The sequence below is a fragment of the Varanus komodoensis genome, unplaced genomic scaffold (assembly GCF_004798865.1).
Source record: "Varanus komodoensis strain SLA01 unplaced genomic scaffold, ASM479886v1 scaffold79, whole genome shotgun sequence".
NCBI lineage: Eukaryota > Metazoa > Chordata > Lepidosauria > Squamata > Varanidae > Varanus > Varanus komodoensis.
Window position 1 is genome coordinate 2,547,092 of NW_025336467.1, and position 12,326 is coordinate 2,559,417.

General features: G+C 46.9%; 1 protein-coding gene across 3 annotated transcripts; it reads right to left on the bottom strand.

Moving 5' to 3' along the window:
* Window positions 1-2,072: 2,072 nt before the first annotated feature.
* Window positions 2,073-11,712, bottom strand: MOB3A (MOB kinase activator 3A). Of its 3 annotated transcripts, none has more exons than XM_044453529.1 (4): window positions 11,691-11,712; window positions 5,513-6,027; window positions 3,939-4,141; window positions 2,073-2,652 (listed from the first exon to the last, which is right to left on the bottom strand). In XM_044453529.1, the coding sequence occupies exons 2-4, from the start codon at window positions 5,934-5,936 to the stop codon at window positions 2,623-2,625; spliced, it is 657 nt and encodes a 218-aa protein (XP_044309464.1). In that variant the 5' UTR covers window positions 5,937-6,027; window positions 11,691-11,712; the 3' UTR covers window positions 2,073-2,622. The 3 variants fall into 3 exon arrangements, with proteins under 3 accessions (XP_044309464.1, XP_044309463.1, XP_044309462.1); XM_044453528.1 differs by lacking the exon at window positions 11,691-11,712 and adding an exon at window positions 8,804-8,981; XM_044453527.1 differs by lacking the exon at window positions 11,691-11,712 and adding an exon at window positions 6,827-7,036.
* Window positions 11,713-12,326: the final 614 nt, after the last annotated feature.

Below are 12,326 nucleotides of genomic sequence, written 5' to 3' on the forward strand. Positions count from 1 at the left end.
CCCCCCCCCGTTCCCCCGCCCAGCTCCTGCCTTGCCTTCCCCGGTCCCTGGCCACCCTCAGCCCTCTCCCCCAGCCTCTGCCTCCGCTGCTCCGCCAAGAGGCCCGAGCCCAAAGGGCGGTTACTGGCTGAGCGGGGCCCTATATGCCTCTCAGGCCGCTGGCCCCGCCCCTCTGCTCCCTCCTGGCCCCTCTGGCCCCGCCCCCTTCCTCTCTGCTGCTCCTGGAGCTCTGCTCCGCTGCCCAGCTCCTACCTTGCCTTCGCCAGTTCCCTGGCCTCTCAGCGCTCTCTCCCAGCCTGTGCCTCTGCTGCTCTGCTCTAAATGATAAATGATCTAGAGTTAGGAGTTGCTACTGATATGGCCACGTTTACTGATGACCTCAAACTATTTAGGGATTGTGAGGAGGTCCAAGGGATATTTATTTATTTGGGATATTTCTAGGCTGTCCAATCACTCTGCATCTCTGGATGGCTCACAACAAAATCAGTGAATACAACTGTATCAATGTAAATACCCCAAACTAAATAACCCATAACTGGAATAAAAATAAATTAAAATCTATTAAACATTAAAACTAAGAAGAGGTCAGGAGACAGAATACCTGGAGGAGGGCCTTCTCTATGGTGGCGCCCTGACTATGGAATGCGCTCCCCAGAGAGGTCCGCCTGGCACCGTTATTATATGCTTTTTGGCGCCAGGTCAAGACCTTTGTATTTGACTAATATTTTAAAGCTAATCAATTTTAATTGTATATTTATTTTATTTTAACCATGTCATTTTTATACTCCGTCGTGGTGTAGCCAAATTTATTCTGTTTAGGTTTTATAATATACTGTAAGCCGTCCAGAGACAACAGTGATGGACGGCCTGTACATCTCCTACATAAATATATAAAAATATTGGGTGAATATAAGTTCTGGACCTGGTGCCAAAAAGCATGTAATGATGGCTCCAGGCAGGCCTCTATAGGGAGCACATTCCATAGCCGTGGTGCCACCGCAGAGAAGGCCATCCTCTGGGTGTTCGCTCTCCTAACTTCCTTCAAGGAGGGTTCCCGGAACAGGGCCTCTGCCTCAGATCTTAAGGGGCAGGAGGGCATGTAGGGAAAAAGATGTTCCTTTAGGACATTCTGTTCCCAAGCCATTTGGGATCTCTCCAAATTGGGAAAGTGGGCATTAAAATGGCCCATGCAGTTCAGTGTTAGCAAGCAATGCTTGCTTGGGCAAAGAATCCCAGCTTTGCTTGGTGAGTAAGAAAGGGATTTTGGTTAGGGGTGGACAGCTCAAGGAACATGTCAACTCAGTGCTTGGCTGCTGTGAAACAAAAATCCATATGAAGCATAATTAGGAATAGAATTGAAATATGTTTGTCTACCTGGTTTCATTGTTCTGTTTCTTGTTTTATGGTTTTATGTCAGTTGATCAGGTTTTTATTGTAAGCCGCCCAGAAATCCCTCAGGCTAGCATATAAATATACCAAATAAAATAAATAAATAATAAATGAATACAGTCTATGCTGCAGCCACGCTTCGAATATAGCATGCCACTCCAGTTGTCACATCTAGCAAAAGAAAATTGTAGACTTGGAAATGTGCACGAGGAGGAAACGAAAAAATGAGTGAATGGTTTACGCAACTCACCTCTGAGCAAAGACTGCAACAATTAAGGTTGTTTTGCTTAGTGAAAGGACCAGGGAAGGAGGACAGGCAGAGGCCAAGTGTGTCGAAAGATGGGCACCGTCATATCAAGCCAGAACTTCTCTGGAAGCAAAAATGATGAAACTGAAGCAGTTCAAGGCAATGCCTCAAGTAAGTTCCTCTTCAGTTTCTCCACCAAGCAGCGCAGAACTAGACAAGTGCAGAAGTTCCTTTCCAAGGCATTAATTCCACCTTTAGCAAGGCACAGTCCCTCCTCCCACCGACACACAAAAAATAGGGCCATTGATCTGAATATTGTGACTTGCAGAGTCTGTGATGCAAGATGCCAGGTCTTGCTTCAGGTCAACGCAGTACCCTGATAAACAGAAACGCCAAAGCTTTGCCCACATTGAGTTAGAATCGCCAAGAGGACAGATCAAGCAACAAGAAAGTTTTATTTTTGCTTTGCAAAAAGTATGTCCAACAAATGGGCAAAACAAAAGTCTTTGAAAACCTGTGGATTTATACATCTCTCTGATTTTGCCATCCTGTGCTTCTTCACCATCAGATGTAAAACACATGGCCCAAATATTTTGCAAGTTGCAGTGGATCTGGGACAACAGGGGACAGAAACTACTGTCCATATTCACCTTCCAAAACATTAGTCCCTGAGACGGAAAGTAGTAGGGGAACCCCCGCCCCCCACAAAACCCAAAAAACATCATTCCGAAGGATACCTTGCCATTAACAGGGGTATTTTTTCCAAGTTCCTTGAAAAATAAATGCATATACATATCTCAGTAAATCAACAATCAAAACATTTTACAGAACAGTTTCACCAGGAACTTCAAATCATCACAAGTCCATTTTTTAAACATTATATACACACATTTCTATAATCTTCTTAATCAGTGAAGTCTCCAGTGAGGACAGAGAGAGATGCAGTCCAGGTATGGCTCAGAGGTGACACGAAGAGTCCTCACAAGTCAGTGGCACATCCGTGCAGTCATCTCCTTCTGCCAGAGAGCAAGATTAGCTTGGTTATCTCTTCATTCAATTTGCACGTCAAGAAAACAATCATGAAAAGTTTGGTTACGGGGATGGGAGGCGGATTGTGTTTGTGTTAGAAAGCAACTCTGCAGGAAGTGTAAGTTGGATTGCATTTTGGGAAATAATTTGTTCCAGGCATGCTGGATTCCATTTCCAAGAAAGTGCAGGGGAGGCCAAAATGAAGCAAGGATATATGAAGCAGGGAGTGGGCCAAAACCCCCAGCCAATTTCAGCTTAAAGCAATTCCCAGGAGTTTCAGTCTTTTAGGATGGTGGGAAACCAAGCAAAAACCAGGCAATCACCCCAACCGACATTGGTCAGAACCATGCATGGTTAGCGAGATCTGGGTTCTAGTCCCCACTTGGCCATGAAACCCCCTAGATGACTTTGAGCCAGCCCAATCTACCTCACAGGGTTGCTGCTGCTAGGATAAAATGGAGCAACGCGAGCTGCCTTGAATTCCTCACCACAGGAAAAAAAGGCAGGATATACATGCAATGTAATAATGAGAATAAAAATGTCCTTGGAAGTGCATGAAACTTCCATATTCAGTGGCAATCTACCCTTGCAGGGCTCTTGCCTTCAGGCCATGCTTCCGGCAACACCGGTTCCTGAACTCCTTTCAGCCCCATGGACAAATTCCATTTTGGAGAAATTCTGGGGGATGCCTTCTGCTAGGGAGTGAAGCAGAATACTGGCTTCTGTAGCTTGAAGCTCTTATGGTTAGTAAAGAGATTTTGCGAGAACAATTCCAAGCTTTTAAGCCCAGGGTTATTTTTTTTTTAAAAAAATGAGCCCACGCAAAAGCCTGGAAACCTCCAAATCAGTAGCAGAAACAGGGGGAGCACTTGGTCCCTTTGCAGAGTACAAAGAACTGGATTTGGCCTGGGGTCTGAGGTTCCAGACCCCAAATCAAGAGTTATGAACCAGGATAGGTAAGCCCTTCCCATTCTGATGGTGGGGACAAAAACTGGGCAGGCAGGGATTCATCTCCTTCAGGAAGCCCAAAAGGGAGCTGTCCCCTGCTGGAAACAGAATGTAAGTCCAGATGGACTTCTGTCTGATCTTTATTAACACTGGATCAAAAGAAGAAGATCAGCAAAGGGGAAAAGGAAGAGCAAAGCAGCCCTCAGAGGCGGCGATGTGGGTTCCCTGCCTAACACCCACAGAGTTTTTTTCTGTGGTGAGACCCAGGGGTGCCGTGGGGTCCTGGATCTTTGGAGAAGGTCTGGAGATCCAACTCCACACTCACCAGTGGTTCTAGCTCCCTGTTGTCTATGAGGTGGAACTGCTTCACAAAATAGTAGAAATGTTTGTAGCATGTGTTGACATGGGCTTCGGAGCCCATCTGGATGATGCGGTCAAAGTGGTGGATATAAACATGGACAAAGACTCGGAAGAGACGAGAGAGGATCTTTTTCACTGCCTGGAGGAAGTTCTTGGGAAATGGAGTACCTGCAGAATAAGGAAAACTAGTCACAAAATGTATAGTTGCACAAATGCTCATGCAAGCTGCATCCATCACAATCATGCCGGATGTAACAACCCAGGATATGGAAGCGCAAAGAACTCAAGCCCCAACTTCTGCATCAAAATCGAACACAGGGAAAAGCCACCACAAGGAGAGTTTAGCGATCTTATTTTCTGCCACGCTTGGGGATTCAGGAGAGCTGAGTGCTATGACTTACGATTGCACCTGGACAGAGAACAGCAGGGGCTGCTCAAATGCAGTTCTCCCCCACAAAAACCCTCCACAGCCCCCTTCCCCAAGTAGAACTCATAAGACTGAATCACAGATGTGGTGGGTGTCTTAGGGTCCAACCAACTCACTCAATACAGAAAATCCAGAGCACCCAACAGACGTTTGGCCTCAACTTCAAATGCTCCAGGGAAAGCTTGTCCAACAAACCAACAAGGTCACTGGTTTCACGCTTAAGTTCTTCTTACTGCTCAAGTTCAGCCAAAATCTGTCCTGCTCTGCCCTTCACTCTGGAGATTGGTGTGCTGTGGTGTGACTGTTGGGAAAGCGATCAAGCTTCCAGTCCTCACCTGGCCATGAAACTTTTTCTCCCCTATTGTTGCCAAATTTCAGTCCTGGAGTCCAGCCTTCACTGGGGTCCAGGTAAGAAACTTTTGGAATCCACCCCAATCCTGGACACAATGCCCAACCTCTGGGGTCTTTCTCTGAGTCCTTAGAGAAGTGTGCAGGGTGGCCACTAAAAGGAGAACTTTCTTGGTGGTGGCCCTCCATCAATGCAAAATTAGAAACATAGAAACAGAGCGAGTCAGAAGGGGCTTCCCAGGCCATCTAGTCTGACCTCCGGCACCAGCCGGCTCCACTCACGACATGCCCACCATGAGCAGTTCCCACACTGATGCTAAATCTGTCATCTTTTTTGTGCCAGGTTAAGACAGCCCTCTGAGGCTAAAAACAATTTACTCAGTCACCCAGATATTCTGCAGAGTCTCTTTCCCTCTTTTTGTTATTCCGTGTTATTGTTTGCCTTTATTATTAGTGGCTTTAAACGTGTTAATATTTTTCTGATTTTTAAAATTGTACTTCCATCACCCTTTTTATGGACTGTGTAAGCCACCTAGATAGTGTCAGCTGTGGGACGGTACAGAACTGCAATAAATAAATAGATGCACCCTTCTTAAACTGGACGTCCAACTAGCATAGAGTAAAGCGCAGCTTTGCACCCACCATGGTTGGGAAGCGACGGTTCTACCGCCTTTGCCCTTTGTGCAGCTGCATCCCAGAAGCAACTGTGGCTCGGGCTGAGCTCACACAGCGTGTCTTCCCCAGTCCCCATCAAGCCAACTCACCGACATTGGTGGGGAAAAGGTCTTCGTTATTGATTTGCACCTCGATCCAGTCCATGAGCAGGTCCATGTATTTGGGCGCAGAGAGGGCTGTGGGCTTGCGATACTTCTCATCCTGCCAGCGGTACTCGTACTTCGGCCCCCCGGACATGATTGGACAGGTCTTTTCCGTGCAGTAGTCGCTGATGGTGCCATAGATGAGATTGATGCGGTTGAAGAAGTCCACCACATGCACAGCAACCCAGTCATTGAGCTCTTCATCAGACGGCAGCTGAACGGCCAACTTCAAATCCAGACCAGCGTTGAGCGACGCCTGGGCCTTTTTGTGAAGCTCGAAGCGCAGCGTCCCGGGTTCGAATTTCTTCTTGGGGCGGAAGGTTCGGTCTTTGTTGAAGACTTGCTTCAGGGGGAACAGAGGGTTCGCCATGTTGTCCTCTCCTCTGCGTTCTCAAGAGTTGGAGATCCACCAGCCCTACCGGCCACCGTTACCACGACCACCTTTAATGCTTAATTGAGGTCTGCAGGGAAGCAAAAATAAAATTAAGACTTGTATCTGGGGCTAGGAGTGAGTGATAAAGAAGCAAAGTGTTCAACACTTTTGGTGGAAAACCTAGACCAGAAGGAGCAAGGGAAGGGAAACCAAATTCCACATCTAGGGACTGGAAATATTAAAAGCAACAAGATACATTCATATGTGCTATCAAAAAGCACACACAGTTTGTTCAATGTGGTGAAAACCCTTTTAGGATGGAAAGAAGGGCCAGAAATAAAATATTTTTCCTAACAGCAACTGGCTTTCCCCTACGTGGTTGGGCTACATATCCCACCATCCTCCGTATGGCAGCATGAATTTGGGGGATTATGGGACATCCAAAGGAAGGTGAGAGAAACAGGGGGCAAGGATTCCCACCACCCTCCCATCATTTGCCAAAACATTTAGATGGCCAAAATATTTTGGAAGGAGAAAAGAAGTTGTCCCAAAGGAGGAGAATATAAAAGAGGCGTATAGAATGAAGGACTAAGGTTCAAAGAGAGAACTATTTTTCTTCTTCTCTGGCAGAAGCAGCACGGACCTTCCATGAGAAAGCTGCGGAAGGAGTTCCACAACATGCACAGGGTCATTCTGAATTAATGCATGAAACTCCGTATCAGGAGATGCAGCAGCTGGAGTTGTGCAACTGGGCTCCTGACCCATTAATGACCCATCCAGGACTTGACCAGTTAGTCATAACATTTACACAGAACATCCATGCTCACGGTCTCTCTCTCTCTCTCGCTTTCTCCCTTGCAGCAGTTGGGGAGAAAAGAAAAAGTTACCTTCTTTTGATCCATGTCTTGTGTGCAGGCTTCCCTAAGCTGAAACAGTGGGTCTCTTTTCATGCTGCCCATTCCAGTGTAAAAGCAGGGGAAAGTAAAAGGCACTAGTCCTCATGAATAAAGCCTGCCTTTGCTTCTGTAATCCCTCAGTTGCAAAAAGAAATCCATTTGAAAACAGTAAAGAAGAACCACACCCACATCTGCTTCTGCAAGAGAGTTCCCCAGCAGAAGTGCAATTAGAACACTATCAGCAAAAGCCAGAAGGCGCTGCAGATGTTTTGACAACACAGATGTAGTTGTTAGAGAAGCTTCAAGTGGGGAAGCGAAGCATGTCCTGAGGGGCAGAAGGGAGGAACGGCAACCACCGATTACTAAGAATCGACTCAGGGCCTGTGCTAGCCACATCCTGTGTGTACATCTTTCAGTTCTGGGAAGAAAGCGGAAATGTCGAGAGAGAGAGAGAGAGAGAGAGAGAGAGAGAGAGAGAGAGAGAGAGACACAACCCAGAGGAAAGAGAAAAGATAATTTCAGAGCCTGCCCCCAAGAATTAATTCTTCTCCAGACTGGATGGCCAACTAATTCACCAGGAGAGATGCTCAACTTTTTTGCCTCCAAGCCAAGATTTACTCTTAAATCAGGGACCACAAAGACATGTCTAAATCTCAGACAATCTGATGCAGTTCCATCTTTTCTCGCTGGAAACCTGCAGAAGAAGTGATGTGTTTGAGAATCTCTGTTAGAGGGAGCTAATATTAATTAATTGTAATGATGAAGATGGAGGAGGAGATGTACGCTGCCTTGAGCCCTTTGTAGGAAAAAGGCAGGATATAAATTGAAAAATAAAATAAAAATAAATTATGATTGTTATTCATTTTTACAGTTTTTGAGTTGTCCTACAAAGCTGTAGTGCCTAACCAAAAGAAAAAGGCAAACCACAAGTAACACCTGGCTAGTCATTTTGACCCAATATGCAAAACTCCCATCCTCCTCCTCTCTGAAAAGATATCTTAAAACCACTTGCAGCTTCAGAGTTTAAAATACACACACAGTTAAAACACTTACAAACAGAGCAAACAAAATATCTCCGTGAAATGTTCTACCCTCCTGTAACGTTATCCTCTTGGATCTAATGTTGCCTCCCATGGTGGCTGAAAAGGAGCGTTTGCCCACCTCTGGGTGATGATCCTTCAGGATTCAAAGAGTGGAAAACAATCTCCTCACTGCCCTCTCTAGCCCAGAGAACATCCTTAAAGATAAACTGTTCCTAAACAGGGAGGTTTCATTGGCCAATCAGGGTTAAGGAAAAAATAATAGAAAATGAAGGGACTGATGCTCTTGGGAGGAGCATCCTCCTCCCAACCACCTGGCTTGAGTGCCATCACCAAAATGTTGTGGAAAAATTACCCCCTAAAGCCGTCGGCTTTGCAACAGCTCTCTCCAAACCAGAATTGCTTTGGGCTGGAAAAGCAGGAAAACATCCAAACATTGGGGTGGTCAGAAAAGGGGCTGGGGCTGTCCAAAGACTCCCAGCAGAAGGTTTTGGCCCACAAATTGAATTTTTGCTTCTGGGATGCTTCTAAAGCCCCCAACATACACTCTGGCTGAAAAATCAGGAAGGAAATTGAAGTCAAGGAGGTCTAGCTAGCCCAACATTCTGTTTCAAAAGATGCAAACAAACTGCCTCTGAGAAAGTAGTAGTGGTGAGGGAGAAGCCGCTGTCTGCCCAGGCACAGCTTATACCATGAAGCAGCTTTTTTATGGTCTCAGGAAGGGATTCCAGCCCCCTTTAAACAGAGATAGAACAATGGAGCCGGAGCACGGAGCACAGGGTACTCAGCACTGAGTCAGTGGCAAATTTTAATCCGGCACAGCATGAAGCTCCATGAAACACACAAAATTCCACCCTCCTCCTTTCTACAAAAGAGCGAGAACAGAGACACTTCTCCTAAAAGCATGGGAGCTAGATAAAGTTCATACCTGCATTTCTTTGCGCGAGGTGCTCAGCCCCAAGGAGAAACTTTTGAAGGCTTGGTGCTTGATGAGGCTTGGGGAGAGAAGCTGCAAGGACGGGGAAGTTCCCTCATGCAAAATAAAGCCACACAGGCTGCAAAGGCTGGCCACAGAAGCAGAAACTGCCTGACCTGGTGAAGGAAGAGGAACCTGTCTGGCAGAAGCCAGGCCTGCCTCTGCCTGCTGCCTTGGTCGGATTAACACCGCCTCCGTGTGAGTAATGCAGCCTCATTGCATTGGTCGTTCCCTTTTAGGGAAAGCTGAACTCTGTACTAGGGGGGTGGGGAGAATCCAAGCCACATTATTCTTTGCATGGACCACTTCAAATGTCAGCAAGCATATTGGTTCCCTAGATGGGCTTTCCAAAGAAGGGGCAGGGGTCACTCTCCCTAAGGAAAAAGAGTATGCATGTATGCTTGCATGTGTGGGAAAAAAAAGCCCTGAGGACGAAAGCAGCACTCCTCTCTGCTACATCACATCCTGTCAGAGAAGGAGCAAATCATAACATCACAGAGATGGAAGGGACCTCAGAGATCACCCAGTCTGACCTCCTCCCTGCTCAGTGCTGGTTCCACAATGCAGGATGCAGGCATGGCATTGCTCCAGCAAAGGAGAACCAGAACCTCCCGAGGAGGTCTGCTTCACTGCCGAACACCTTGGCTTCTACCATTCGGCCAAAATTGGCCAGCCTGCACTGGGAAGAAACAGAAAATATGCTTTGCACTACCCCATCCTTTCAGATATTGGAAGATGCTGTGAGGTCTTCCCTTAATCTTCGTTCTCCAAGTTAAACATACCTGGATCAAGACAGATCCAGGTAAAGGTGATGGTCACAACAGGGGGCAGGTTTTCTGGGAAAATTTATTTATTTATTTATTTATTTAATGGATTTATATCCTGCCTTTTTCCTACAAAGGGCTCAAGGCAGCTTACATCATCTCTCCTCCTCCATCTTCTCCCCACAACAACAACCCTGTGAGGTAGGCTGGGCTGAGAGTCTGTAACTGGCCCAAAGTCACCCAGTTGGCTCCATGGCTGAGCGGGGACTCAAACCCAGATTGTCTGAGTCCCAGTCCCCCGCTCTTAACCACTACACCACACTGGCTCTCAGTATGTGCATGTTCCTTGCTTTCGGATGGCTTTGCTGGATCAGAATTCCCTGAAGCCTGTTTCCAGCAGTGGACAGCCAAATGCCTTCAAGGGAGCACTCAAAAGATGCCTAAAGGCTACCTTGACTCCATTCCTGTGGGTTGCCTCTTGCATCTGCTATTCCAAGGTATACTGCACCTGAATATGGAGGTTCTCTCTTTTAGCTTCCATTATAACTGGACACGATACAAGATTCTCACTCAGACCCAGAAGACATCCACAGCAATGGACATACCTGTGCAACCTCAGCTTCCAGCTGTGTGATGCAAAGCTCAATGAAAGGCAACTGTGAGTTTCTGCCTCCTAGGAAGAACTCCATCAGAAGGAGTGCAGTCTGGCCCCATTTATTGACAGCCTGTTTCCTCTTCCCTCCCTGTTCCTTCTTCCTTTTGTGTCATGTCTATTAGGTCACACTCATATGGGCAATGACTGACTCATTTTTTGATATCTGTGAATTTTTCAAAGGTGCCTGCTTCCAAGATTTTAGAACAAACTCTAGCTTTCCCTTTCTTCAGCAGTCTAGCATAGAGAAAATAAAAAGGATTTGAATTCCCTTGCAAATGAAATTGAATGAGGTATTGAGAATAGAAGAGTGGGAATCCCCCGAAACACTGGTGCTTTTTGAATCATCTTTGACATATAGGAGCTTAGCTATCATAGTTCCTTGAAATGACATGCCCAAAATGAATTTCCTGTGACAGGAAATGGTTTCGTGTATTTCCAGCTGGATAATTTCCAGGTTAGTGTTTTTTCTATTTTTAATTCATGTATCTTTCATTCCCTCTGTCTTTCCAGTAACTGTTATCCTGATTTCGATAGAGAATTTCCAGGTATGCCTATAAAACGAGGAAAGATGCAGACTCCCCACCCCTGTGTGAATGTTGTCACGGTTGGGATGTACCAGAGTATCTCCCCAAATTAGCAGCAGGGGGTGGGGCTTGGAGGAAGAAATAGGAGTAACAGGGCGGGGGGGGGTGTTTCTAGAATCATGTGGGCCCCACCACAGGTTTTCTCTGCCCCCCCCCCCCCCCCATGGCTGCACCACCACTCCAATTTCAGAGTTGCTATATGCATAGAATTTTGCAAAAGTGGGATTAAGAAAGGAAGGGCAGGGCAGTTTGATAAGCGTTAAAAACCCATCAGAATTGCCAGGGCAAAGTGTGTCTAGCAAATTTAAAATCTCTTTGCACCCTTGGTGTGCCAAGAGATGGAGAAAAAGGGAAGGGAATCTTAGGGTTGCCAACTTTCCAACCAATCTCTGCACCACTGCCATTAACGGCCGCTCGATCAAGTATTTTCATGACGGAGAAGGAAAGATGCTCGGCGGCTGGCGACTCTGCTTACGAGCAGAAAAGCGGAGCGTTCCGATTCTTCTGGTCAGTTGGCAACCTTGGTTAAGCGGCTGGGAGATAGAAAGATGCGTCTCTAGATAGAAGGAAGCACCCCTGCTTTCTCTTCTGTCTTAATAGTAGGGCTGCCACGCGGAAAACATCCCCCCGGGCACGGGACTACTTGCGAGAAGCCAGCATTTTCGCCGGTCCTCACCACACACGTGCCACGTCGGAAATCCAGCCGCAACTTGTTGCAACACGAGAACGAGATGCGGAAAACTAAAACAGAAGAAAGGCGCTACAAATTGCAGGGCAAATGGCAAGGAAGGGGGGCAGGACGCGCGTCCGCCCCCGGATCCCCACGTGCGCCGTACCTGTATCATGGAGAGAACCCCAGGCGCGCGCAAAAGCGAACGCGGCACGACCTGCTTCGAAGGAAGGTGAAGCCGGACAGGACGTGCCGCCTCCTCTTACCTCGCCTTACCCCACCCTGGAGGCCGGACTCGAGCAGAGCACCACCCCTCCCTCAAGCGAGCGTCTTCCGGTCTCGATCCAGCAACCTTTTAAGGCGCAGGTGGAGAGGGGGGAAAAAACAACAACCCAGATTCCCCACTACCCTTAAAGAATCCTCAACTCGCTGCCCGAGGCGACAAAGGCAATAAGTCGTACATTGCTCAGCAAAGACGCAGGAAGTTTTTTTCTTCTTTTTCTCTGAGGGCCAGGACAAGATGTGTCAGGCTGAGTTCTTAATCGTTTAATAAAAATGCCATTTATATCATACTTTCATCTGAGCATTCCAGCCATGTCACACTCAATCTGTTGTGAAAACAACCCTGTAAGTTTGGCCTGTGTTGCTACTGTCACACTGATGCTGGCTCAGGATATGCACCATGATCAAGGACCAAGTCTCTGCAACTTAAAGGATTGCAATTCCCAGCATCCATTATCCCCCCCCCTTTTTTTTGGTTGGGAATGCTGAGAATTGTCCAAATTTTCCTAGGATTGCACTC